The following is a 26,509-nucleotide window of genomic DNA, read 5'->3' as shown; positions in this document are numbered from 1 at the left end:
GGGTAGACAGAGCCAACAGTCTCGAAAAGTCTGAAAGGCCTCGTCCAACTGTATGGCTTTATGATGGAATTGGGATTCTTTCTTTCCCCAAATTTTCATAAAATGCCTTCATTCAGGAGAGAATCCTGATATGAAATATATAACGTCAGGTTACTCTTATTTTAATTGTATTCTTTTATTTTCTTCTTAACTTTTATTCCACTGTTCATGACTGTACTCAGCTCAATTGCTAATCTGTCCAGTTGCGAATCTGTCCACTTATCACGAAGGGTTTCATCCAAAGGACAGACAGAACAATGGAAAACCAATCAATATTCAAATGAACTGGAAAATCCAAAGATTATTATAATTGTTCAGTGAAAATCTATTGTCTATTTGTAATTGAAAACTAACTTTTCAGAATTATCCAATCGAGTTAGATACGGTTCTCTGACTCGGAGAGGCGTAGTTCAATGATCTATCTATACATACCTACAATATAGGTAATTGTAACGAAAGGAATTGAATCTGTAATATACATATAATCACGTCTTCACTCCTTACTGCGTAGACATGGCAGTTTAGATATATAGGTTAATTATGGAAATATATTGACAGGTTGCTAGCCCATCGTTTCAAGATGATTCTGTGCAAAAGAGGTAAAATAAATTGTGCTTTTAAAGGTCAATAAGTAAAATTTGATTCACCTTCTTTCTCTTATTTAGTCCTGGTTACATACATACATATAGTCACGTCTATATCTCTTACAGGGTAGACAGAGCCAATAGTCCCGAAAAGACTGAATGGCCACGTTCAGCTGCTCGGCTTAATGATGAAATTGAGATCCAAATAGTGACAAGTTGCTAGCCCATCGCCTAAAAAAAGGACCGCTTTTTTATAAGCCTATCCCTTAGTGGCCTTTTACGACACCCATGGGAAAGAGATGGAGTGGTCCTATTCTTTATTGTATTGGTGCCGGGAACCACACGGAACATCGTCGTCCGTCCTAGTTACATCCTCAACAATCTGGAGATGATCCCAGGGTATTGACCGGGATCTTGGATTGGGTGAGTAAGGTTTTTACACGAAGCGACTCAAGTTAGAGCGAATTAAATTAGATTACAGGCGATAATCAAATTTCACGCTTACATCCCGGAGAACCGCGCGACGAAGTCGCGGGCGGCCTCTATAAGTTATAAACATTCAAGACTCTTTAAATAAGAAAAAAAGTCGCATTTTAAATCATGACTTCGTTAAGGATCGAACCCAGAACCTCAGATGCAGAGACGAATACGTTGCCACTACGCCAGCGGTCGTTGAATATAGCATTTAGTTCCCCACGACATACCTAAACAAAAATAGTAGGTAACTACGTTAGGTATGAAATTTTAATTACACGAAATGAAATGGTAATTTCACAACACTCACAGTACATGATGGTCAAATCGGGATATTTATTTTTTATGTGCACACCATATTTCCCGGGAGACGTCGGGATAATCCAGGCTAATGGCTGACATTGAGTTACATTCCCTTTAAAAAAAAAAGTAAAAAAAAGTTTGTATAGTTGACTCCATACCATACCGATAAAAGATACAAACAAAAAAAAAACACATAGTCCTGTCTTTATACCTTGCGGGCTGGACAGGGCCAACAGTCTTGAAAAGCTAGGTTAGGCTTAATGATAGAATTGAGATTGAAATAGAGACAGGTTGTTAGCCCGTCGCCTAAAAAAAGAATCCCAAGTAGAATCCCAATCTGTACCATTTAGCAGTTTATATGGAGGGTAAAGTCTGCCACTGACAGTACCTATCGTAATCGTTGATACATTATGAACTTACTAGCTGTGCCTGCGACTTCGTCCGCGTGATCAAAAGAGAAAACAGGCTATGAAGTACAAAGGCGGAGTTATCGCTACTAGTAATGTAGGTAATCTCTTCCAACGGGGACCCGCGCGACGTAGTTTTTATCGCGTAATAAACTATAGCTGTCCCGTTCCACGTCATAATAAAATGCGAAACAGCTATAGCTGACCGCGCAATAAATCGCTACTGTGCCATGTCTGCCCCATAGACAACATTAACCAAGTCAACTTTCGCTTGAAAATAAAAGTATAAATTTTTTTAAATGTTTGTATCAATTCGTTGTGTGGTTGGTAAGCAATTGCGCCGTGTGGTTCCCGGCACCAATACAAAAAAGTACAGGATCCATCTCTTACCCATGAATGTCGTAAAAGCAGACTAAGGGATAGGATTATAAAATTGCTATCCTTTTTTTAGGCCATGGGCTAGCAACCTGTCACTATTTGGATCTCAATTCCATCATTAGGCCGAGCAGCTGAATGTGGCCATTAAGTCTTCTCGGGACTGTTGGCTCTGTCTACCCCGTAAGGGATATAGACGTGATTATATGTATGCATATATGTTTATATCAATTATCGGTTCTAGTTACGTTTAAATCAATGTGACAGGGACGGATGTCCCTGATCATTGGCTCAACTGTTTGAATAATTACCAGCTGGCGACATGACGCCTACTCTGTGACAGTTGTTTAATTCAATGGTAGTGTCATTTCTTACTAGCTGCGCCTCGGAGCTTCGCTCCCGTGGGAATTTCTAAAAAGTACTCTCTTAAAAAGTACTTAGTACGAGCATGTTATTTCAGGTTAATTGTACCCGTGTACCAAACTTTATCAAAATCCGTCTAGTAGAATTTGCGTGAAACTATAACAAGCATACATATGTACCTACTATCTACTAAGTTTGAAAAATTATCTTAAAGTACTAAATTCCTGCGAATAGTTACATTAAATGAACACTCTTGTTCTACTTTTTTTCTTCTTCACTTCTTCTTCACATTTCTTCTTCTTCTTCAAATAAATAATTATACTTATTTACTTCGCAAAATTTGGTACTTAATTATATTATATTATAGTAATACAAAAAAACCTAAATAAAATGTTTTAGTTACAAAAAATAAAACAAAAAGAAAATTGTTTTTTATATTTTTTAATGGGTCTTCGGACTAAATACTTGTTCATTCATCTGTACCTACTGTAATCACGAATTAAGTGAACCTACACAAATATTATATAAAAATGACGAAACTATTCATGATGATCTTGCTTTTAATTTAAATTATATTTCAAATGACGTATCGGAATATAAACATATTATGAAGAATGCTGAAAAAGAAAAGAAAAAACTTTCGTAGATTTTACGATGGACGAAGCATTTATTTTCCGGCTTTCGTAGAACGGCACACGCGACGCCGTTTCTATAGCGCGAAAAACTATCGCTGTTTCGCTTTTTATTATAAAACAATTATTTTTTTCACATATTCCATTATTTCTTCGCTCCTAATAGTTGCAAAGTGATACTCGTAGTATAAAACCTTCCTCGATAAATGAAATCTATTCAACACAAAAAGAATTTTTCAATTCGAACCTGTAGTTCCTAAGATTAGCGCTTTCAAACAAACAAACAAACTCTTCAGCTTTATAATATTAGTATAGATTTTATAGGTATCATGATAAATGACTTTGAATTTTAAATTTCGTAACTTATTTGCAGGCAAACTCATGCCTTGAGTTAATTCAAATGATAACTTTTTTTTTAGTGAACCGATTTTGACAAAACAAACTTTAAATGTTAAGCTGAGTTAAAACAAAGCAATTGGTGAAAGTTTTAAGTGAATTTGTTCAGTATTTTCGAAGATAAGCGTGATCATACAAACAGACAGACAAACAGACAAAAAATTAAAAAAAAAAATGTTCTTTCTATTATTCATTCTAAGTGTTTCTCTATCAATTTCAGTCAAAAATACTAAATGTACAGACAAAATATTTTAACTGTTTTATTATATGTATACCTAGATAAAACGGGACAGCGATAATTTTTCGCGCGATAAAACCAGCGTCGCGCGTGTCACGTCACGGGGCTTGCAGTTAGTCCCGGTTGCAGGATCCCAAACTTGGGTAAGTCAGATTTCTACACGAAGTAGGTAATCCCCCGTCAGTTCACCGGTACCAACTTAAAATTTTGGATCATGATTACACATTCAGTTCTAAGTGAAGAAAAACATCGTGGTGAATCCTACACAATGATAGGATTCACCACGATGATTTCCTTCACCATATATACGGGACAAATTACACATTGAAGTAAGTTCGAGACTTGTGTTACGAGATACTAACTCAACGATACTATATTTTATAATAATAATAAATACTTATATAGATAAACATCCAAGACCCAGGCCAATCAGAAAAAGTTCTTTTCTCATCATGCCCTGGCCGGGATTCGAACCCGGGACCCCCGGTGTCACAGACAAGCGTATTACCGCTGCGCCACAGAGGCCGTCGAAGTAGGTATGTATGTATGTACAATACAATACAATACAATACAAATTATCTTTATTGCCCATAAAAAAAAAAATACAAACGTAGTAAAAAAACATACATTATGAACATGTTGAGCAAAGGCGGACTTATCGCTAAGCAATCTCTTCCAGCCAACCTTTGGGTAGTGAAAGGTAAAATCCTGGAACCGGGTGGGCAGCATACTTAAGATATGTTAGTAAGTGTATAATAAATAAACTACACGCATACATAAACTATAAATATAAACTTACACAGACTACATACATAATATTACACAAAATAAATAAATACATAATAATATACATACCTATATAAAAAAAAAAAAATATTGATTAAAATGAATATTACCATGAATAAAGTTAAGAAGAAGTACTTCTTCAAGTTCGTTTTAAAGGTACCTATTGTTTGTGAGGTGCGTATGTCAATGGGTAAAGCATTCCACAGACGAACGGCCTGAACTGTAAAGGATTTAGAGTAGGCTGCAGTCATATTAATGGGAGTATTGAGGCGAAGGGCAATTAGACTACGGGAAGTGTGACTGTTATTCTGATGAAAAAAGGTGAAGCGCTCTTTAAGATACTGAGGAGTAGAAGGGATGAAAAGTACAGAAAAAAGCAGTGTGAGAATGTGATAATTGCGACGTAACCTGATTGGAAGCCACTTGAGTTGTGCACGGAAAGAGGAGATGTGGTCATATTTGCGTAAGCCAAATATGAACCTGATACAGAAATTTTGAAGGCGCTCAAGTTTATTAAGTAGATCTTCAGAAAGATTGAGATAGCATGAATCAGCATAGTCAAGGACAGGCAGAAGTAAGGATTGTGCAAGTGAAATTTTAGTTGCAATGGGTAAGAATTTTTTTAGTCTTGTGAGTGACCTTGCTGATGCGAATATTTTCCTGCTAACTTCTGCCACTTGAGGGGACCATGAGAGCTGACGGTCAAAGAGAACACCTAAATTTTTGACCCTTTCGCTATAAACAATGTTTACACCATTAAAGGAAATAGGAGGGAGGGAAGACCAATCAATTCTTGAAATCTGCCACGGGGAGCCTATAATGATTGCTTGAGTTTTGGTGGGGTTAACAATAAGCCCGTGATCCCTGCTCCATTTGGATATATGAGACAAATCGCCATTAATTTTTCCGATGCCGTTTGATAGGTCACTTAAAGAAGAGTGGCAGTAAATTTGAAGGTCATCAGCATAGAGATGATAGGAAGTGCAGAGCTGAAACGAGATGGAGTTTATAAATAACGCAAATAAGAGAGGAGAGAGCACACCACCCTGAGGGACACCAGCCACGGTATGGCACCAAGAAGAAAACTCGTCCTCAATGCGCACCCGCTGGCGGCGTCCGCACAGATAAGATTGAAACCAGTTAATAGCTGAAGGAGATATGTTCAGTGATTGCATCAGACCTAAGAGAACGTCAAAGTCCACAGTGTTGAAGGCATTACTGAAGTCCAGAAGAGCCAGGATTGTGACTTGTGAATTTTCAATGCCATATCGGATATCATCTGTGATTTTTACTAAAGCGGTAGTCGTACTATGTCCAGCCCTAAATCCGGATTGAAATGGGTTGAGGAGATTGTTTTTGACCAGGAAACTGTCAAGTTGTAATTGGACTAACCGCTCTAGCACTTTTGATAGGAATGGAAGGATGGAGATGGGTCGAAAATCCGAGAAAGAAGTTGGATTTGATTTTTTTGGGATGGGGGTAATATTAGCATTTTTCCATGCAGATGGAAAGGTACCGGATGTTCATGATGCTTGAGATCGTAGGTAGAAGGATGTCAAGGATTGGCAGGATCATGTTACGACTGATATCGTCTGTTCCCACTGCGTTCGAAGATACCGATAGCAAACACTTTTCAACATCACTAGCAGCTACTTGACTAAATGAAAAGGAAAAATCCGGGGTTGGAAGTGAAGACAGATGGTTTAACGTGTTGAGCTTGTCATTGCCATCAAATGAAGTGGAAGATGAGAAGTGCTTATTAAGCAAATTGATGTCGATGGTTTTAGGGGTCTTGGTGTTATTTTTTCCAACTCCTAGCGATCTAAGAAATTTCCAAATTTTGGCTGGGTCACCATTTTCGACGGATTTATGGATATGGCGGCGCTGTGCTTCCCTGCATTTCCTATTACTACGGTTACGTGCCTCCATGTATTTGTCCCGATATCGATCAGGGTCACGTTTAAATTTTGTTTTCATGATGTGCTTTATGTGGATAGCATTTTTGACATCTTCAGTGAGCCAGGGTGCGGGATAGTGTTTTACTCTTATCGGACGGATAGGAGCATGCTTATCATAAAGTTCTATAATCATGTTGTTGAAGTTTTCCACCTGCTCGTCGACAGAAGCTAGGTTGGATATCCTTTCCCAGTTAGTGTTGTTAGCGTCAGCCCGTAGAAAATCCACATTCATTGAACCAAAATTACTTTGCATTAGGACTTTAGATCTGGCTTAGGGCGGGCGAAGTTTATAAGAGAGAAACAAGAGGTCATGGTAAGAAAACATATCAGCACTGTGTTGCCCGTGTCCTGCAACCAGATCAGCAGAAGAAACTAGGATGAGGTCGAGGAGTGTGGGTTCCCTGTTAGGGAAATGATGGGTGGCTTGAAGTGGAAGAACAGATAAGTTGCAAGAATTAACAACAGATAGGAAACTAGAAGAACGATGGTCATTCCTAAGAAGGCAAGTGTAATCTACACTCATAAGATAAAAAATAAGTGTACTCACATTAATAAGACCGTTTTCTGTTCAATTTCGTCTTTCTTCTCCGTTTCGTACTACTAGTGCTCTGCTGAGGCTGCACGCCCTGAAATTGATTAATTAATCAAAATAACATAAAATTAAAATAATCCCTCAAAAGTACCCGAAACCACCGAGCTTGCATGAAGAGAGTTATGAATGTGGATGAAGCGAAGGAAATATGCAGAGATCGTGGCAGTGGAAAGAGGTAGTCTCTGCCTACCCCTCCGGGAAAGAGGCGTGATTTTATGTATGTATGTATGTGAAATAATCCCTATTTATATAACATATAATCACGTCTATATCCCCTGCGGGGCAAACAGGAAGGCCCGCGTTCAGCTGACCGGCTTAATGATAGAATTGAGATTCAAATAGTGACAGGTCGCTAGCACATCGCCTAAAAGAGGAATCCCAAGTATATGAGCCTATCCCTTGGTCGCCTTTTACGACATCCATGGGAAAGATATGGAGTGGTCTTGTTATTTTTCTATTGGTGCTGGGAACCACACAGCACCATCTATAATTACCTTTGTTTAAGTATTCACAGACAAAAGTTATCTGCTTAAACCGATGGTAGACTGTTAGATAATGCCATTAGCATAAATGCCGCCTATAGTACTTTACAAATTGTAATTGTTTCGATAAATAAATAAATAAAAATAACTTCTTTATATGTAACAAAAATGTTACAAACACGCTAACATATTAACTCTGACGAGATAGACTCGAGAAACAAAAAAAAGACTTACAGTCTCAAGATTAAAAAAAAACTCGTTTAGTTAGATGACATAACGAAGGAATTGAAATTAAAAATAGTCATACATACATACATACATATGGTCAAGTCTATATCCGTTGTGGGGTAGACAACAACAGTCTCGAAAAGACTGAATGGCCACGTTCAGCTATTTGGCTTAATGATAGAATTGAGATTCAAGTTGTGACAGGTTGCTAGCCCATCGCCTAAAAACGAATTTTGTAAGCCTATCCATTAGTGGCTTTTTACGACATCCATGGGAAAGAGATGGAATGGTCCTATTGAAAAAAAAATATTATAATAAAAATAGTCATCGGGAAAATTTATCATAATTTGTTCCAATAAGTCGAGTAGTTCCCTTTGAAGCGTCTTAAAAGAACCACGTGAAAAGTGGTCCTATTAAGATTAACTGAACAAGTAGCCTGAAGCCCTGTCACCCCCTCATCCACACTGATAATAAAGAGCAAATATTTTAATTTTTGTATTTTTGAAACGAATAAACTCATAAACTGCTCCACCTCAATTGATTAAATTTGTTACACAGATAAAATTGACGTTTAGGAATAACTTAAGCCTTTTTTAGGGATATTCCCACCGGAGCGAAGCCCCACATAAAAGCTTGTTACATATAAAAACGTGAACCACTTCTACTCTGTCTACCCCACAAGGGATATAGACGTGACTGCATGTATGTATAAATTGAAATTCAACCCGAATAGACGGCACAGTTATTATATCCACAATATCTATAAGTTAACCTTTCTGGGATTCGAACCCGCACCTTCATACGTCAGCGTGTTCTCCTGTGGCTCCTTGGGGAGATTTAACTGGAAAATATATCAGTTGTTTCGAACTGTACTAGTGTAAAGTCTGCTTTCGGATGTAAGAAGATAATCTTGCGAAGACACGACAATTTTTTTAAATGTTGTTTGTAGGAAAAGTTATGGGGAATAAATAAAGAAGACTAATTAATTTTCATTTATAATAATACTTAACACATACATACATACATATGGTCACGTCTATACCCCTTGTGGGGAAGACAGAGTCAACAGTCTTGAAGACTTATAGGCCACGTTCAGCTTTTCGGTTTCATGATAGAATTGAGATTCAAATAGTGACAGGTTGCTAGCCCATCGCCTTAAAGAAGAATCCTAAGTTTATAAGCTTATCCCTTAGTCGCCTTTTACGATACCCATGGGAACGAGATAGAGTGGTCCTATACTTTTTTTATTGGTGCCGGGAACCACACGGCGTATAATATTAGTTAAGTTTAATTTACTAGTTTTAACTTATAATCGGCAAAAATAAGTGTCATGTAAATTTTTTAACACAACAACATCTCTTCTTTCTTGCATCCCGGCCGCTTAATATATCCCACGGGAGCCGTTATCACATAGGTACGGCTGCGGCCGAGCATTTACAAATTCTTCGCCGGTTCGGACTGCCCGGGGTATAGCTAATGTGACCATTTTTTTTGCGTCAGAGCGGGACTTTTACGGAATTTTGTATATAAATAAATAAAAAAATTTACTTAATATATAAGTTAGTTATAAATAATTATCTATACATACCTACCTATAATAAAAAAGTAAAAATATTTTGTCTGTACATTTAGTATTTTTGACTGACTGTTCTCGTCAGCGAGATTTGAGTGCAATGTTGATATAAAATAAGTATATAAAAACTTGCTTTGTTTGTAAAGCGCGACATTTCGGCTCTCGCTGGGGACAGCGGGACAGACAGCCTGAAAGCGGGACAATCCCGCCGAAAGCGGGACGTATGGTCACTTTAGGTATAGCCGTATTGATGGAGGTCTGGAATCCGTATGGGCGGGTGTCGACACTACGTTATTGACTGGATATCATAAAGGATTCTCCAGGGATTAGAAAAAAAAGGTTGTCTAAATAGGGTTCCCGATAATTTTGAAAAGGGATCCTTTGGGAATTAAAAAAAAGTGTTTTAAAGTTTGGAGGGTTTTGGAAAATCTCAAAAAGAATTATTTCTAACTAAAGGCCGTCCGCGACTTCGTCCACATGAAATCATTCCTGCGGGAACTCCGGGATAAAAAGTCTATAAGTTATTCTGGGTCATCAGCTACCTACATACCAAATTTCATCGTAATCGGTTCAGTAGTTTTTGTGTGAAAAGAGTAACAAACATCCATACTGTCATGTCATCATTTAACATGTAACGCGAAAGTTTAAAAGTATTCATGAGAATTATTTCTCATAATTTTTGCCGTGTGGTTCTTGGCACTATAGAATAGGACCATTGCATGTCTTACCAATATATATCGTTTAAGATGACTAAGGGTAAATATAAAAAACTTATCGTTCTCGTAGGCGATGGGCTAGCCACATCTAGGTACTATTTGAATCTCAATTCTTGGCCTTTCAGTCTTTTCAAAACTGTTGGCTCTGTTTACCCCGCAAGGGATATAGACGTGACTTTATGCATGTATGAGAAAGACAGGGTAGTAACACTTAATATAGGAAAACTTACACTGACAACTTGAATCTATCATTCCCTTAATCGCCTCTACAAAACACAGGAGAAAAGATCCGAGACTGTGACCAAAATAGGTAGCCTTCAATGAATAAGTAATTTATTTCAACACTTTTGCAGACAACAAACATACATATGGTCACGTCTATATCCCTTGTGGGGAAGACAGAGCCAACAGTCTTGAAAAGACTGAATGGCCACGTTCAGCTATTTGGCTTAATGATAGAATTGAGATTCAAATAGTGACAGGTTGCTAGCCCATCGCCTAAAAAAGAATCCCATGTTTGTAAGCCTATCCCTTAGAGGAAAGAGATGGAGTGGTCCTATTCTTTTTTGTGCCGGGAACCACACGGCAATTTGTAGACAAATTGGACTGAAAACATTGTAAACAAAAGAACATATCTTACACAAGCAATTTTAGGTCACCAGGGATCTAGGTGTTAGCGCTACAAAGAATAAGAATTTCACTAGTCACGGCTCGCTCGTAAAGTTTTATTTTTACCTTTTCAGGAATAGTCACAGTCGCAGAAATTAAATTCAATTTTAATTTCAAATATACGGACAGAAAATTTAAAGGAAAATTGCTCAACAATTATAATAATAAAGATCTGAGTTGCTTATTCTCATTTGTTTATCATCATCGTCATCATATAATCACGTCTTTATCCCTTCCGCAGCAGACAGAGCAAGCAGTTCTGAAAGATCGATAGGCCACGCTCGACGGGGTACATAGAGCCAACAGTCTTTTTAAAGACTATTACGGCCAGATTCAGATGGCGGCTTGATGATGGAATATTAAATTGTTGTGCCGTGCGGTTCCCGGCACCAATACAAAAAAGAATAGGACCACTCCATCTCTTTCCCATGGATGTCGTAAAAGGTGACTAAGGGATAGCCTTACAAACTTGGGATTCTTTTTTAGGCGATGGGTTAGCAACCTGTCACTATTTGAATCTCAATTCTATCATTAAGCCAAATAGCTGAACGTGGCCATTCAGTCTTTTCAACACTGTAGGCTCTGTCTTCCCCGCAAGGGGTAGGGACGTGATGATATGTATGTATGTATGTTTAAATTCTATATGTTTCAGCCAATGTAATATGTCTTCTTGGACCTTGGACAGGCTCTGGCACCTGTAGGGGTAGAGAAGATGAGAAATGCCCAACTTACAGTAACAAGTCTTCCAATCCAGACCAATATAACAAGTCTTCTTGGAGCTTGGAGTAGACCTTGCATCTGTATGTGGAGGGAATAAAAGATATCCCACTCACGCTTATGTTCTTCCTGACCAATATAGCGACTCCACCTCCCCGACCAGGCTTGGAGCCAGGCGACAAAGGCACTCGCCCCACGAGGCACCTGTCCTTAGATAAGTCCATCTTGGAGTAGTCTGGCTCGTCTTCCTCTTCTGATGCTGAGGGAGGAATGAAATTGAGTTATGTGGACTTTTACTTTTTCACTCTTTCTTTAGGCCATCCAGCTTAATGAGGCCAAGTCTTGTATCCATTGTAGCGGGAGCGATCATTCGGCTCGACCGCCACCAAAGGGAAGATCTTCCGCCAGGCTAGGTGTTATGCCTGGGGAACCGCGCGACAGACGATGTTGTGTCGGAGGTTGTATATATGCTGCCATTAGCCTTGTAAACAGCGATAGGCCAAGTTCAGCTGTTTGGCTTAATGATAGAATTGAGATTCATATAGTGACAGGTTGCTAGCACATCGCCTAAAAGAAGAATCCCAAGTTAATAAGCCTGTCCATTAGTGCGTTTTAGTCTTAATAATATTTTGTCTAAAATAACAGTTAAAAGTACAGTTAATTTTCAATCAAAAACAATTTTGACCAACCTGATTGCTTTTTTTTATTAGTGCCGTGTGGTTCCCGGCACCAATAAAGAAAGAATGGGACCACTCCATCTCGTTCCCATGGATGTTGTAAAAGGCGACTAAGGAATAGGTGTATAAACTTGGGATACTTCTTTTAGGCGACGGGGTAGCAACCTGTCACTATTTAAATCTCAATTCTATCATTAAGCCGAATAGCTCAATGTGACCTATCAGTCTTTTCGAGACTGTTGGCTCTGTCTACCCCGCAAGGGATATAGACGTGATCATATATATGTAGGTACGTTTGCTAGTCAATAGTAGGTTTTGACTGGTTAAGAATTTTGACTCCATCATACAGTACATTGCCTCACAAAACTCATGTAAAAGCGAGCTGGTCCTTCTAAAAACTTACAGTTTTCCCGCTCCTTGTAAGTATTGGCATTCTTCAATATTCCCGGCAGTTTGTAACGGACGCGGTGGCTGCTCACCCCCCGGAGGCCGGGGTAGTCAGGGTCAGATTTGGTGTGCTTGCCTTTCTTCTTCACATTGTTGGTCGAGTACTTCAGGATGCTGTAAATTATGAATGTTGATAATTTTAAGGAAATATATGTATATCAATCCATTTCTTTCAAATGGATGTCGTGAAAGGTGATTAAGGGATAGGATTATGTGGATGAAAGTGAAATTGCAGTGTGGTTTCCGGCACTTCGGATTAGAATCACTACATATTTTTCTCATTGGTGTTGTAAAAGGCAACTAAGGATTAGGCTTATAAAAATGGGGTTCCTCATGTAGGCGATGGCTTAGACCTGTCAATATTTGAATCTCAATTCCATCATAAAGGCATACAGCTGAACGTGGCCTATCAGTCTTTTCAAGACTGTTGCCTCTGTCTACCCCGCAAGGGATATTGTCGTAACTATATGTATGTACCTATGAAATGTCTATGAAGGGAAAGGTAATAAACTTAGGACTTTAGGCGATGGGCTAGCAACCTGTCGCTATTTGAATCTCAATTCCATAATTAAGTCATACTTACAGCTGGACGTGGCCTTTCAGTCTTTTCGAGTCCGCTGGCTCTGTCTGCCCCGCAATAGACAAAGATGTAATTAGCTACATGCACGTATGAATGCAACATAACTTAAATAAACTCACGAGAATTTCTTTTTCTTCTTCGCACACTCCACAGAGCTGGATGTTTCCTCTGTTTCGTCGGAATCGGTGTACAAATACGACAATTTTCCCATTTTATTGTAATGCATAAATTAATATAAATATAAATAAAAAACAACCTTTGTGTTACATTATTATTATATGTTATTTTGTCATTAGTTACATTTTTAATTTTAATTTGTATATCACATCGTTGTTATTTAGAATTAAAATACTTAGGTATGTTTAATTTATTTTGGTAAAATCATTTTTTTTTTGTATTTATGTGTACCTATATTCGTGATTAAGAATTTTGTTAATGTTTTATTATATAAAATTGGATGGTACTGGAAAGGAATTTTGACGTCTCGAGAAGTCACGACTGACACTCCTATCAAGAGTGTAATTTTATTTATAAATAAAATGTGTCATTTTGAGGTTGTATGTGGTCTTATAGTAAATACTTCGAATTCAATGACAAGTCATCTAAGACTCAAATTAACTTTCTGTAAAATAATGATTTTTACACATTTTATTGTAATGTGTGTGCAATTTGAGATGAACCTATAACCCTTTGAAGGTGGCGCTAACAAAAGCTGCGGGAAGCCTAATTAGGATTAGGCTTCCTAGGTCTAGGTTTAGGTCCTATCCTACTAATATTATAAATGCGAAAGTTTGTGAGTATGTCAGGATGTCAGTATGTATGTTTGTTACTCTTACACGCACAAACTACTGAATCGATACGATGAAAGTTGGTAGGTATGTAGGTAGCTGAAGACCTAGAATAACATATAGGTTACTTTTTATCCCGGAGTTCCCGCAGGATTGACAGGGTTTCCATGCGGATGAAGTCGCGGGTCTAGTTTCACAAATATTTGCAATACTCGCTTCAGGTTAATAAAATAGATTAAGTCATATAATTACCCAATGCCTAATTACGAAGGAAAGCGATCGAAGAAGACACATAGACCCCGAGCACAGGCAATAAGGAACAATTTATTACCAAAATTACTTAGATATAACTGAGAATTGAAGATCTTCAGTTTCGCTTCTGTTAAGGGCGGGTGCAGACTGAGAAATGGAACTAAATTATTAGGTATTTTATTTTTATTTTATTGAGAAAACCAACATCGTAAACAATTAGTTTTACAATATCATAGACAAAAACAAAGCCAAAAATGGATTCCATATCTATCTAACTAGCTATTGCGCGGTGCGTCGCTTCCATGGGAAATAGCCTATGTTACTCCCATAGTATATACATACATACATAGATGTAGACAGTAGACAGAGCCAACAGTCTTAGAAAGACTGATTAGCAACGGTCAGCTGTTTGGCCTAATGATAGAATTGAGATTCAAATAGTGCCAGGTTGCTAGCCTGTCGCCTAAAATAAGAATTCCAGGTTTATAAGCCTATCCCTTAGTCGCCTTTTACGACATCCATGGGAAACAGATTGAGTGGTCCTATTCCTTTTTTGTACTGGTGCCGGGAACCACACGGCACACTTACTTATTTTTATTAGGATAAAAACTATAGTTCCCGTGGGATTAGCGAAAAACCTGTATTCTTTTGTAAGTAGGCAGGCAAAATCACTAATGATAAAAGAGGGACTTTTCACATCTGTCCGCAGTCTTATATTCCCAGGGCGTTTCTCTAAACGATAGATTATTCTAAGTGGATCCGGTTACCCGGGCGGGGGATTAGGTATGTCCGTCCGGATATAACCGGATTTTTCCAGTTTCGTGCGCAGAAAGCTAGATTTCTAGCGTTTGTAAGAGGTAGATTTGATGTCTGTTAAAGACTTTTTCACTTTTGCCGATTGAATAGATAAATTGGAAAGAAGTACTGGGAATATATATAAAATCAGAGAAAGGTAACTGATAATAATTTCTTACAAACGTGTGATAACACGAAGGAGTATAGAAAATATTTACGTCAGAAAGGTAAGACGTGAATAAAAAGTTGTGATGAAAGAGAAGATTTGGTGATTATATATAAAACATGATTAGTATGCTTTGATGCTTTGATCATGATTGATAGAAGGTTTGATATAATGAGCGGGTGTGAATTGCAACCTTGAAGGATAAGGGCACGATTTCTGTATTATATCATATTTTTGCTTCTTCTTGTGCCGTGTCGTTCCCGGCACCTATACAAAAAAGAATAGGACCACTGCATTTCTTTCCCACGGATGTCGTAAAAGGCGGCTAAGGGATAGGCTTACATACTTGTGATTCTTTTTTTAGGCGATGGGCTAGCAACCTGTCACTATTTGGATCTCAATTCCATCATTAAGCCGAGCAGCTGAATGTAGCCATTCAGTCTTTTCGGGACTATTGGCTCTGTCTACCCTGCAAGGGATATAGACGTGACTATATGTATGTATGATGCTTTGATCATGTTGATAGAAGGTTTGATCAAGATTGAGAGAATGTAATGAGCGGGTGCGAATTGCAACCTTGAAGGGTAAGGGCACGATTTTGCTGTATTATATATTTTTGCTTCATCCACATTTATCTATGTCAGCAACACTGAGTTAGCTTGACAACGTTAAAGATCGCCCCAAGAGCGTCTTTGGTCGAATCGGTAAGGTGCCCGGTTAAAATGCATGTGACGAAAAAGGCACAAGTTCGAATCCCACCCCGGCCATGTACTTATGATTATTTTCGAAATTATGTACATTAGTTTGAATACTATCCGATGCTCTTAAGGTAAGGGAGTGAGGAAACCAAAATTATAACCTTTAATAAAAGATGGTGGTCTCTGCCTACCCCAACGGGAAAGAGGCGATTATATCTATGTATGTACTAGGAACCTCCGGGAAAGAGGCGTGATTTTATGTATGTATGTACTAGGAACTGCCGAGCTTGCATGAAGAGAGTAAAGTTATGAATGTAGATGAAGCGAAGGAAGTATGCAGAAATCGTGGAAAGAGGTAGTCTCTGCCTACTCCTCCGGGAAAGAGTTGTGATTTTATGTATGTACGTACCAGACTACTATAAACTAATAGTTAGTCTAGAATATCAACGTCAGCTAAGCAAAATTTCAATAAAAACCCTTCAGTGATAGACAGCGGCGGCTTAACACACTTGCCGCCAGTTTTTTCCTTTTTTTAAATTTGAACAACCTTCAAATTTTGTGATCTATATTATTATCTATTTCGATACCCCACACGGAGAAAATAAGGTTAAATGTCAAATTTTATAATAAAAGAAAACTAAGAAATATTATATTTAAGTAGGTATTTTTTTACTTATCTAAGTAAAAAAAAAATTTGGGGCTGAATTTACCGCCCCCTCAAATCCGCCTGCTGCTCAGTCTGCTGCTAAATCCGCCTCTGGTGACAGAATATCGAACAATGTCACACAATTGGCTCAAAGGATTTAATCCAACACGTAATACTTTATAAGTTATTTCAATTGGATTTATGAAATCACAAATATTTGAAAAACAGAAATGTAACTCGTGTACATTTGTCTTTCACGTATTAATATTTTTTGCATAAGCAATTAGGGAAAAAGCTGGAAAAACTAACTTAAGAAAAATTCAAGTTTCCAATTTAAATGATACAAATATATCTCAATAATACATACATACATATAATCACGTCTATATCCCTTGCGGGGTAGACATAGCCAACTGTTGGCTATGTCGGCCACGTTCAGCTATTTGGCTTTAAGATAGAATTAAGATTCAAATAGAGACAGGTTGCTTGTCCATCGCCTAAAATAAGAATCCCAAATTTATAAGCCAACCCTTAGTCGCCTTTTACGACATCCATGGGAGAGAGATGGGAGGGAGGTTCTCAATAATAACATATTAATTTTGGATTGTTATGGGTTAACTGTTAACCGCGACTCCACCCGTGTAAAAAGTATCCTGCTCATGTCCTGCTTCTAAGGTAGGCTCAGGAGATAAACTGTGCCATTAACCTTGATTGGTGTATGTCAGGTGGCCTAGGTATCTCTAGAGCCGTGTGTACTACCTATATGTGTGCAAAATTTCAGTGATCAGTCAGTTTAGGACACGAAAGGCAGATAAAATATCACACAAACACATACATACATACATAAAATCACGCCTCTTTCCCGGAGGGGCAGGCAGAGACTACCTCTTTCCACTTGCCACGATCTCTGCATACTTCCTTCGCTTCATCCACATTCATAACCCTCTTAATGCAAGCTCGGCGGTTTCGGGTACTTTTGACCCTACCCTTTACCAGGACGTCCTTAATTTGATCAAGATATGTTCGTCTAGGTCTTTACACAAACACACTTTAATATTTATAGTTATCAGTATGATAAAACCATAGAACGGTCTTCATACTAATATGACATATTCCGCTCTTTCTATATTTGTTCTTTCAATATTTTATTGTCAAGCTCACAAAACGAAATATCATCTCGATGAATGAATTGTCCAATTAAAAATGGACTCCATGGACGAATACGAAATCGTTTTGTGTATTAGGGTACGATGATTCCTGCTGTAAATTGCTTTATCAAAATGTTTTATAATCAGATTTGTCGGAATTTGGACGTATTCAGAAAGAGTTGAGGACTGGATAAGAACAATCAGGATTTCTTTGTAAAGTTGGTAAGTTGATTTGGTTGGAATTATGAAACTTATCTGTACCTACGTTTAATCTGTCCTAAAGTTTTTATGCAATGTTCATTTGCTTTATTTAAAATATTATATATACTTATTGAATTTTGACTATTATTTTATTTTCAAAACAGCGTCATAAAATTGTTGCATTGTTTTGTAAAAATTTCAAAAATAACCTCTTTTCTATATAAGTATAATTTATAGTTTACGGGAAAATTATATTTTTTTCCTTCATTCTCTTGATGTATGACGGTTGCGTGCTTTCTATGAGTCACTTGACCACAAATCGGGAGTGGGGAAGTCAGGTTATTACACAAAGCGACTTCTGTCTGCTTATAATATCTAACCTGTTAGGTTATAGCAGGAGTTCTTCTTTTCAAAAGACGTACCTACCCCAGGACTCCTCGGCAGAGAGGTAAGGTTGTTACCGAAACTAACGCCAGGAGGAAGAGAAGAGAAAGTAATAATTGGATTTGAATCAGCTTGGATTTTGGTTAATGAGATGAATAGAATAGAATATATATTTGAGTGAGATGCCTGAAAATAAAGTTCATTGCAAAGTGCAGTTGACTCAAGGAATCACTCAAATATTTTAACAAAGAATGCTTCTACAATTACTTAAGAGAGAAATAAAAGTAAATAGGGAAGTTATTAAAAAATGCTTTCATTTAGTACAAAATTCTTAAAAAAATATTTTCTTTATTCAATCGATTGAAAATGGTGGTCCAGCATTCGTTTTCAAGTGATAGGTTCCGGTGGCCCTGGAATTAAAAGAAAAATGAAATCGAATTGACAAAAAATGTCTGCGATATTTTTACTGAAAATAGATAATGCTTGAATCTCTTTTATTTGCATGAGATATCAGGTATCCGTTAATTTATAAATATAGATCTTAAATGATGATTAAGGTGGATGAAGGGAAATAAGTATGCAGAGATCGTGGCAAGTGGAAAGATGTAGTCTCTGCCTACCCATCCGGGAAAAAGGCGTGACATTTCGTTTGTATGTATGTATATATCTTAAATGTGCCGTCACTTTAGAGTAGGACCACTCCTCTTTCCCACGGATGTCGTGAAAGGCGAGAATGGGAAGGGAATGTCAACAAACTTAGTTTTCTTCTTATAGGAGATGGGGAAATCTCAATTCTATCATTAAGCCAAATAGCTGAACGTGGCCATTCAGTCTTTTCAAGACTGTTGGCTCTGTCTACCCCGCAAGGGATATAGACGTGACCATATGTATGTATGATTGTAGGAGATGGGCTATCAACCTGTCACTATTTGAACCTCAATTCCATCATTACGCCGTACAGATGACTGTCTTTCAGTCTTGGATGGAACAGCTGACAGTCTTTCGAGACTATCAGTTGTTCCATCCCGCAAGAGATATAGACGAAACTATATGTAGATCTTTAAATCTAAACCGTAGACAATGAATATGTAGACGTGACTATATGTAGATCTTTAAACCTGAACCGTGGACGAATGTCTTAAACTTACCCATAGTTGGGCAGCCGCGCACCCATCTGCAGCCTGGCAGGCAGGTCGCAGCTCTCCGCCACGGCCTGCTGGTGGTCCTCGCACTCGGTGCCCGTGAACCCGCCCGACACTATGGACTCCGCGAAGTAGAAGTAGGCCCTGGAAACATAATGTGTTTGTTGTGCGTGTATTTAAATGTAAAATGACGTAAGAACCGTACCGTGTGGTTCCCGGCACCAATAAAAAAAAGAATAGGACCACTCCATCTCTTTCCCATGGATGTCGTAAAAGGCGACTAAGGGATAGGCTTATAAAGTTGGGAGTCCTCTTTTAGGCGATGGGCTAGCAACCTGTCACTATTTGAATCTCAATTCTATCACTAAGAGAAACAGTTGAGCGTGGCCTATCAAGACTGGTGGCTCTGTCTACCCCGCTAGGGATATAGACGTGATCATATGTATGTATATATGACTTGAAAAAGGCCTATTTTCAGAATAAATTATTGGGAAAATGTAGCTTTTGTCTACACCTACCTATAAGAAAGAAAGTAGGTACGTTTGTGTAGCTAGGGAATATTAAAGTTGGCTTGCTTTAAGGAGTAGGAAACAAACAAACAAACGAAATAAGCATTCCAGCCCTGGTAGCATTGCACGAGCGATGCCGTTGTTATCGCGCGTAAAACTATCGCTGTTTCACTTTTTATTGTGAGGTGAAACTGGACAGCGATAGGTTGTCGCGCGATAATGGCGTCAAACTTGCCTTTCTACGGTGGCTGGGTTGCTTACCTTGTTGTTCTTTAGCTTTTTGTAAAAGGTAAATGCCGAAATTTCATTATTGACTTTTAAAAAACGCATGCATTATTGTGAATACTGAAATTTCCTTAGAAAATGGAAAATGGAGTTAAATGGAGTGAAATGAGTTAAATGGAGTCAAGTGGAGTTGGAGTTAAATTCAAATCTTATTATTCCTAAAAGCAAAACATAACCTCCTTTTTAATTTCTTTTTACCTGAAATGATTGCATAAAGGATCGAAGTTACACCCTGGCATGTGCCTCCCGCCATTAGGGTAGAAGTTAACCTGGGCCAGGTTACCCAGGTGGGCCAATTCACCAGCGTTAGTGAATATTGCTTCAGTGTACAAGCCATCGTCAGGGTGGATCCGGGTGTCGTTGGTAAACGAAATACCCGCAGGATCTAAGGCTGTGAAGAATGTTCATGGAATTATCATCATTTAAAACTTTATTGAGCCTAAAGATGTTTACCGTGTGGTTCCCGGCACCAATACAAAAAAAGAATAGGACCACTCCATATCTTCCCAAGGATATCGTAAAAGGCGACTAAGGGAAAGGCTTACAAATTTGAGATTATTTTCTTAGGCGATGGGCTAGCAACCTGTCAATATTTGAATCACAATTCTATCATTAAGCCAAAAAGCTGAACGTGGCCATTCAGTCTTTTCAAGACTGTTGGCTCTGTCTGCCCCGCAAGGGATATACGACGTGACCATATGTATGTATGTATATATAATAGGCTTAAATAGATATAGCTGCTACAGGTTCACAAAGTCCCTTACCAGTGATGTAACTAACTCCTCCTTCGACATTTCTGCCGGTGATGCCTGCGTGGTGAGCTCCGAGGCTGAAGCCTACCAAGTGGAAGTCTTCCGCTGCTCTGCCGGTGAAGAACTTGAGCCAGCTGATAAAGCGAGCCACGCTGAGACCTAACAAAGTTTAGATGATGTTTTAGTTGTAGCAATTCAAATCTGTAACTTAACTTTTATGATCACGTCAAGAAGGTATAGTTTTCATTGATAAGTGGACCTTTTTTGTGTGCAACACCAGATATATTTTTATGGAAATTTGATCTTACGTCCTTACGGTTCAGTATTTTATAGTATTTTATAGTATGTACTTTGTAGTTTGCGACTTTCCAAATTTATGTAAGAATTGGCTATCAAAGCAACTCATGTAGTAATCCACACTTTTTAGGACCTTTTATTTTGTGTCAATTGCTTCCCCATTCCCATGGACCAGAATCAATATTCTACCACCGATCATACTACCATCTCGTATCAACTACAAATGTCTATAATTTAATTAACTTACCAGATTCTAGAAGTGCGTCAAGCCCAAGAAGCGAGCCCTGGTGCCAGTCAACAATGATAAGATTCACATCATCGCTTGCCAGGATTGCTGTTGGGAATCAGACATTATTATATTAGATCCAACTACATCAAAGTTACGTTCATTAGTTTAAATACTAACGTATGCTTTTATGGTGCGGAAAAACTGCACATTCAGCCTACTATCCAATGTTGAGAAGATCAGGTAGGAGTCACTTCCAGAGTAAAAACCTGATTCACCAAATCCAGGCTCCATGGTCAAAGGCATACCCTGGGCCCCTCTTTAGAGAGGTGAGGATGCAACCAGGACTATAACTAGGATAAAAGAGATATTAGATCCATCTATATTGCATACATTGGTAACATCAGCTACCAGAAACCGTCGAGCTTGCATGACGAGAGTTACGAAAGTAGATGTCCTGGCAAAGGAAAGGATGAAGTCTCTGCCTGCTCCTTGGGGAAAGAGGCGTGATTTTATGTATGTATATATATTACGACTGACCTATTTGCCTGACTTACCAGGTGCAACGACGCTGTTGTAATCGTCGAAAGCGAATCCATTCCAGCCGTGTATGGATACTACGGTCCTCAGACGAGGGTCGTAGTTGCTGGCCACCAGGATATCAGCATTCCCGTTGAGTAGGGGCTGGCTCACTGTAGGGTTTCGTCTGAAATTGACATGAGAAGCATTTTCCCCATTAAGATGGTAAACTGGGTTAGGTTAAGCGGACGTCATACAAATACGGGAGTCACATACATACATATAGTCACGTCTTTGTCCCTTAGGGGGTGGAGACAGCCTACAATCTCGAAAAGAAAGGCCACGTCCAGCTGTAGAGCTTAATGATGAAATTAAGATCCTGACAGTGACCGGCAGTCGCTTTGTGTAAAAATATGACTTCAATCCAGGATTATTGTCAAAGGCGCACCATTTAGATGGACCGAAACGTATACGTTTCATTCCCCAAGAGGTAGGCAGAGACAAAATCGTTTCATTAGCCGAGAACCAAGCATATCTCTTTGACTTCCATCTACATTCACCAATAGTTTTATGTGAGCTCGTCGGTTTGTGCACACTTGACCTGACCTTTCAACAGACCTGTTTTTACCATAATTTACCAGGTTTTTGTTTTGGCCTGGTTTCTTTACGCCTTTTACGATATACTTTGCAAAGAGATGGAGTAGTCCTATTCTATTGGTGCCGGGAACCACACGGCGCCACTTGGACTGTGCTGCTTCACGTCATAATAAAAAGCGGAACAGGGAAATTTTCGGCGCGATGAAAACCGCGTCGCGCTTGCTATACTATGACGAAGCTGTAGTTACTCACCTAGTGAACAGATGGTATTGTGTATCTACATCAGCATTATATTTGGATTCAGCACTTATAGCTGAAAAAAAAGAGAAAGCCAAAAAATATAGAATAATACAAACATACATAAAATCACGCCTCTCTCCCGGAGGGGTAGGCAGAGACTACCTCTTTCCACTTGCCACGATCTCTGCATATTTCCTTCGCTTCATCCACATTCATAACTCTCTTCATGCAAGCTCGGCGGTTTCGGGTACTTTTGACCTGACCCTTTACCAGGACGTCCTTAATTTGATCAAGATACGTTCGTCTTTTTCGATATATAATAATCCTTAAATAAAATGGCCATAAGGGAAAAAAGGGATATGTGTGTATGTAAAAACTTACCGCAAACGAATCCAAGAAACACGACCGCCACACTTAACGACTTCATGATGATGCTCACATCAAATATCTTATCACCTACTTTTAAATAAGTACATATCACAAACAGGTGCCAGAACGATAATTAATTTATAGATTGGGTTCCTTATAAATAAATATAAATAAATAAATATATCCGGGACAAATTACACAGATTGAGTTAGCCTCGAAGTAAGTTCGAGACTTGTGTTACGAGATACTAACTCAACGATACTATATTTTATAATAATAATAATAAATACTTATATAGATAAACATCCAAGACCCAGGCCAATCAGAAAAAGTTCTTTTCTCATCATGCCCTGGCCGGGATTCGAACCCGGGACCCCCGGTGTCACAGACAAGCGTATTACCGCTGCGCCACAGAGGCCGTTATAATATAATTACATATTATTACTCGATGCAATAAGAAAGTTCGGTCTAATTGTATTAGTACATACATACATATGGTCACGTCTATATCCCTTGGGGGACAGACAGAGTCAACAGACTTAAAAAGACTAAAAGGCCACGCTCAGCTACTTATTAGAATAAAGATTGACTGTTTTGAATCTTTGAATAAATTAAAAGTTAACCAAATAATTTTATTATTAATAATTTTATATTTATTTATATTTAAGCGAAATATTAATTATAAGTTGACTACAGAATTGCCAACTCTGTGTGATGGTAACTCTGTTGACTTGACAGTTAATTTAAACTGCACACTCAGACAACGGGAAACCCTCGAGGGTTAAGAATTATCCATCAAAATATACAAGGTCTTCCCGGCAAAGAATTAGAAGTACAACTAGTTTTAGAAGAATTAAATGTGGACATTTTATGTTTGACTGAGCATTGGCTCATGGAGGGGGAGATGATGTTCAGCCTAAACAATTATAATATTGTGAGCTGCTTAAACAGAAAGTCTGCAATTAGAGGTGGGTCTATGATATTTATCAAATGCGGTCTTCGCTGTAAAGAGCGAACAGACATAACCAGACTTTCGGTTGAGCGGTGTGCCGAAGTGACCTGTGCCGAGCTAGATCATCATATAATTGTTTGTGTGTACAGTCCCCCAAACTGTGAATTTAAACAATTTTTAAAAATAATGGATCAAGTGTTACATGTTACCTCAAAATGTAATAAAAAATTAATTATTTGTGGTGATTTTAACATTGACATTTTAGTTAAATCAACCGTTAGTATACAATTTATTAATTTGTTTAAATCTTATAATTTAGAGTATGTTTTTTTCGAACCAACCCGAATAACATCTACATCTGCCAAGTGTCTGGATAATTTTTTTTGCAATAATCTTTATATACGGAAATCAATTATTCACAAATTGCCCTCGGATCACACCGGTCAATATGTTACCTTTGAGAAAGAGTCCTTAAACAATTTAAATAATGATAAAATTATGTGTAGACCTCTTTCTTCCAAAAACATAAGAAAATTTAAAATAAACATTGCAAATCAATTAAATACTTTAACATATTCTGGAAATAATCCTAATGAACATTATAACAATTTATTTGATATGATTTCTGCTGAATACTCAAAAAGGTTCAAGCAGAAACAAGTCAATATTCGTAATAGATTACAGTTCAGTGAATGGGCTACAGTAGGTATTCACAAGAGTAGGAATAAGTTATATGACTTATATGCCCAGAAACAATACAATTTTGACCCCAGTTTTGTAGAATATGTCAAAAATTATTCAAAATTATTTAAAAAAGTTTGCAGGCAAGCCAAGTCTTTGCACATAAGTAGTAAAATAAACAACGCACCAAATAAAATTAAAGAAACATGGAACATTATTAATAAAGAATCTGGCAAAATCAAAGATAGAGACAGTATTAAACAAATATCATCCGGTAACAAAAGTATTTCTAAAACTCAGGACATAGTAAATGCTTTTGATAATTTCTTTGCAAAAATCCCTGTGGAGCTAACTTCTGACGTTGACTCTTGTCCATTGCGCGCTGAAACCCTACTTAATAATAACACAACTCCCATCAAATCTGTCTTTAAATTTAAATATGTTAACTCTGATAATATATTAAAGGCGTTCAAACAACTTAATTTGAAAAAGTCTGAAGACCATTGGGGTATGTCTGTTAGTATCATAAGTCAAATCATAGATATTATTGCATCTGATCTAGCTTTTATATTTAATGAATGTATTGATGAGGGTATTTTTCCAAATTTAATGAAATGTAGCAAATTAATACCTCTATTCAAAAAAGGGGAGAAAACAGTCCTTGGCAATTATAGACCTATTTCTATATTGCCAGTTTTGAGCAAGGTGTTTGAGAAGATGATGCTTAATCAAATGCAACAATATTTTAAAATCAATAACATTTTCCATTCCCAACAATATGGGTTCACTGCCGGGAAGTCCACCACTGATGCGGGAGTAGCACTTGTTACTCAAATCTATGACGCGTGGGAGAGTTCACAGGATTCAGTTGGTGTCTTTTGCGATCTCTCTAAAGCATTTGATTGCGTAGATCATCAGACACTTTTGCGTAAACTTCGTCAATATGGGTTTGACCACAAATCAACTAAACTAATGGCATCCTATTTGACTGATAGGCTTCAAACTGTAGATATTAATGGAGTAAAGTCAAGCGGTTCAAGCGTCTCAATGGGTGTTCCTCAGGGCTCAATTTTAGGACCATTCCTCTTCTTGGTATATGTCAATGACCTGCCTTTTATGGTGGAAAAACAGGCGGGTATAGTGCTGTTTGCCGATGACACTTCTTTAATATTTAAATTAGATCGCCATAGCGAAAATGTAAGTTCGGTTAATAATATACTGTCGGCCATATCTATCTGGTTCTCAACCAACAATCTTCTTTTAAATGCTAATAAGACCCAATGCATTAAATTTACCCTTCCAAACGTAAGGCAGGCCAATACTGACATAACACTGGAAGGCCAGAAATTAGAATTTGTTGAAAATACAAAGTTTTTAGGAATTATAATTGATGCAAAGCTACAGTGGGGTGCTCATATTTCTAAACTATCCAATAGACTTAGCTCTGCCGCTTATGCTGTTAGGAGGATCCGACAATTGACAGATGTAGCTACAGCTAGGCTTGTTTATTTCAGCTATTTTCATAGCTTGTTATCTTATGGTTTACTTTTATGGGGTAGCGCGGCTGATATACAAACTATTTTTATAATTCAGAAAAGGGCCGTTCGCGCAATTTACGGCTTAGGA

General features: G+C 37.9%; 2 protein-coding genes across 2 annotated transcripts; both read right to left on the bottom strand.

Annotated features, from left to right (window-relative positions):
* Nucleotides 1-7,103: 7,103 nt before the first annotated feature.
* LOC132903287 (uncharacterized) lies at nt 7,104-13,447 on the bottom strand. Its single transcript, XM_060951169.1, has 4 exons — nt 13,356-13,447; nt 12,613-12,770; nt 11,649-11,791; nt 7,104-7,181 (listed from the first exon to the last, which is right to left on the bottom strand). Exons 1-4 carry the CDS (start codon nt 13,445-13,447, stop codon nt 7,104-7,106), a joined length of 471 nt encoding a protein of 156 aa, XP_060807152.1.
* Nucleotides 13,448-18,608: 5,161 nt separating this feature from the next.
* LOC106142712 (pancreatic lipase-related protein 2) lies at nt 18,609-23,373 on the bottom strand. The gene is made up of 8 exons (XM_060951332.1): nt 23,263-23,373; nt 22,894-22,954; nt 22,083-22,231; nt 21,547-21,633; nt 21,015-21,161; nt 20,449-20,641; nt 19,463-19,600; nt 18,609-18,724 (listed from the first exon to the last, which is right to left on the bottom strand). Exons 1-8 carry the CDS (start codon nt 23,306-23,308, stop codon nt 18,667-18,669), a joined length of 879 nt encoding a protein of 292 aa, XP_060807315.1. The 5' UTR covers nt 23,309-23,373; the 3' UTR covers nt 18,609-18,666.
* Between the last annotated feature and the right edge of the window lie 3,136 nt (nt 23,374-26,509).

This window comes from Amyelois transitella, chromosome 24 (genome assembly GCF_032362555.1).
Source record: "Amyelois transitella isolate CPQ chromosome 24, ilAmyTran1.1, whole genome shotgun sequence".
In the NCBI taxonomy this organism is placed as follows: domain Eukaryota; kingdom Metazoa; phylum Arthropoda; class Insecta; order Lepidoptera; family Pyralidae; genus Amyelois; species Amyelois transitella.
Note: the sequence above shows the minus strand (reverse complement) of the source record. Positions and strands in the feature narration are given on the sequence as shown.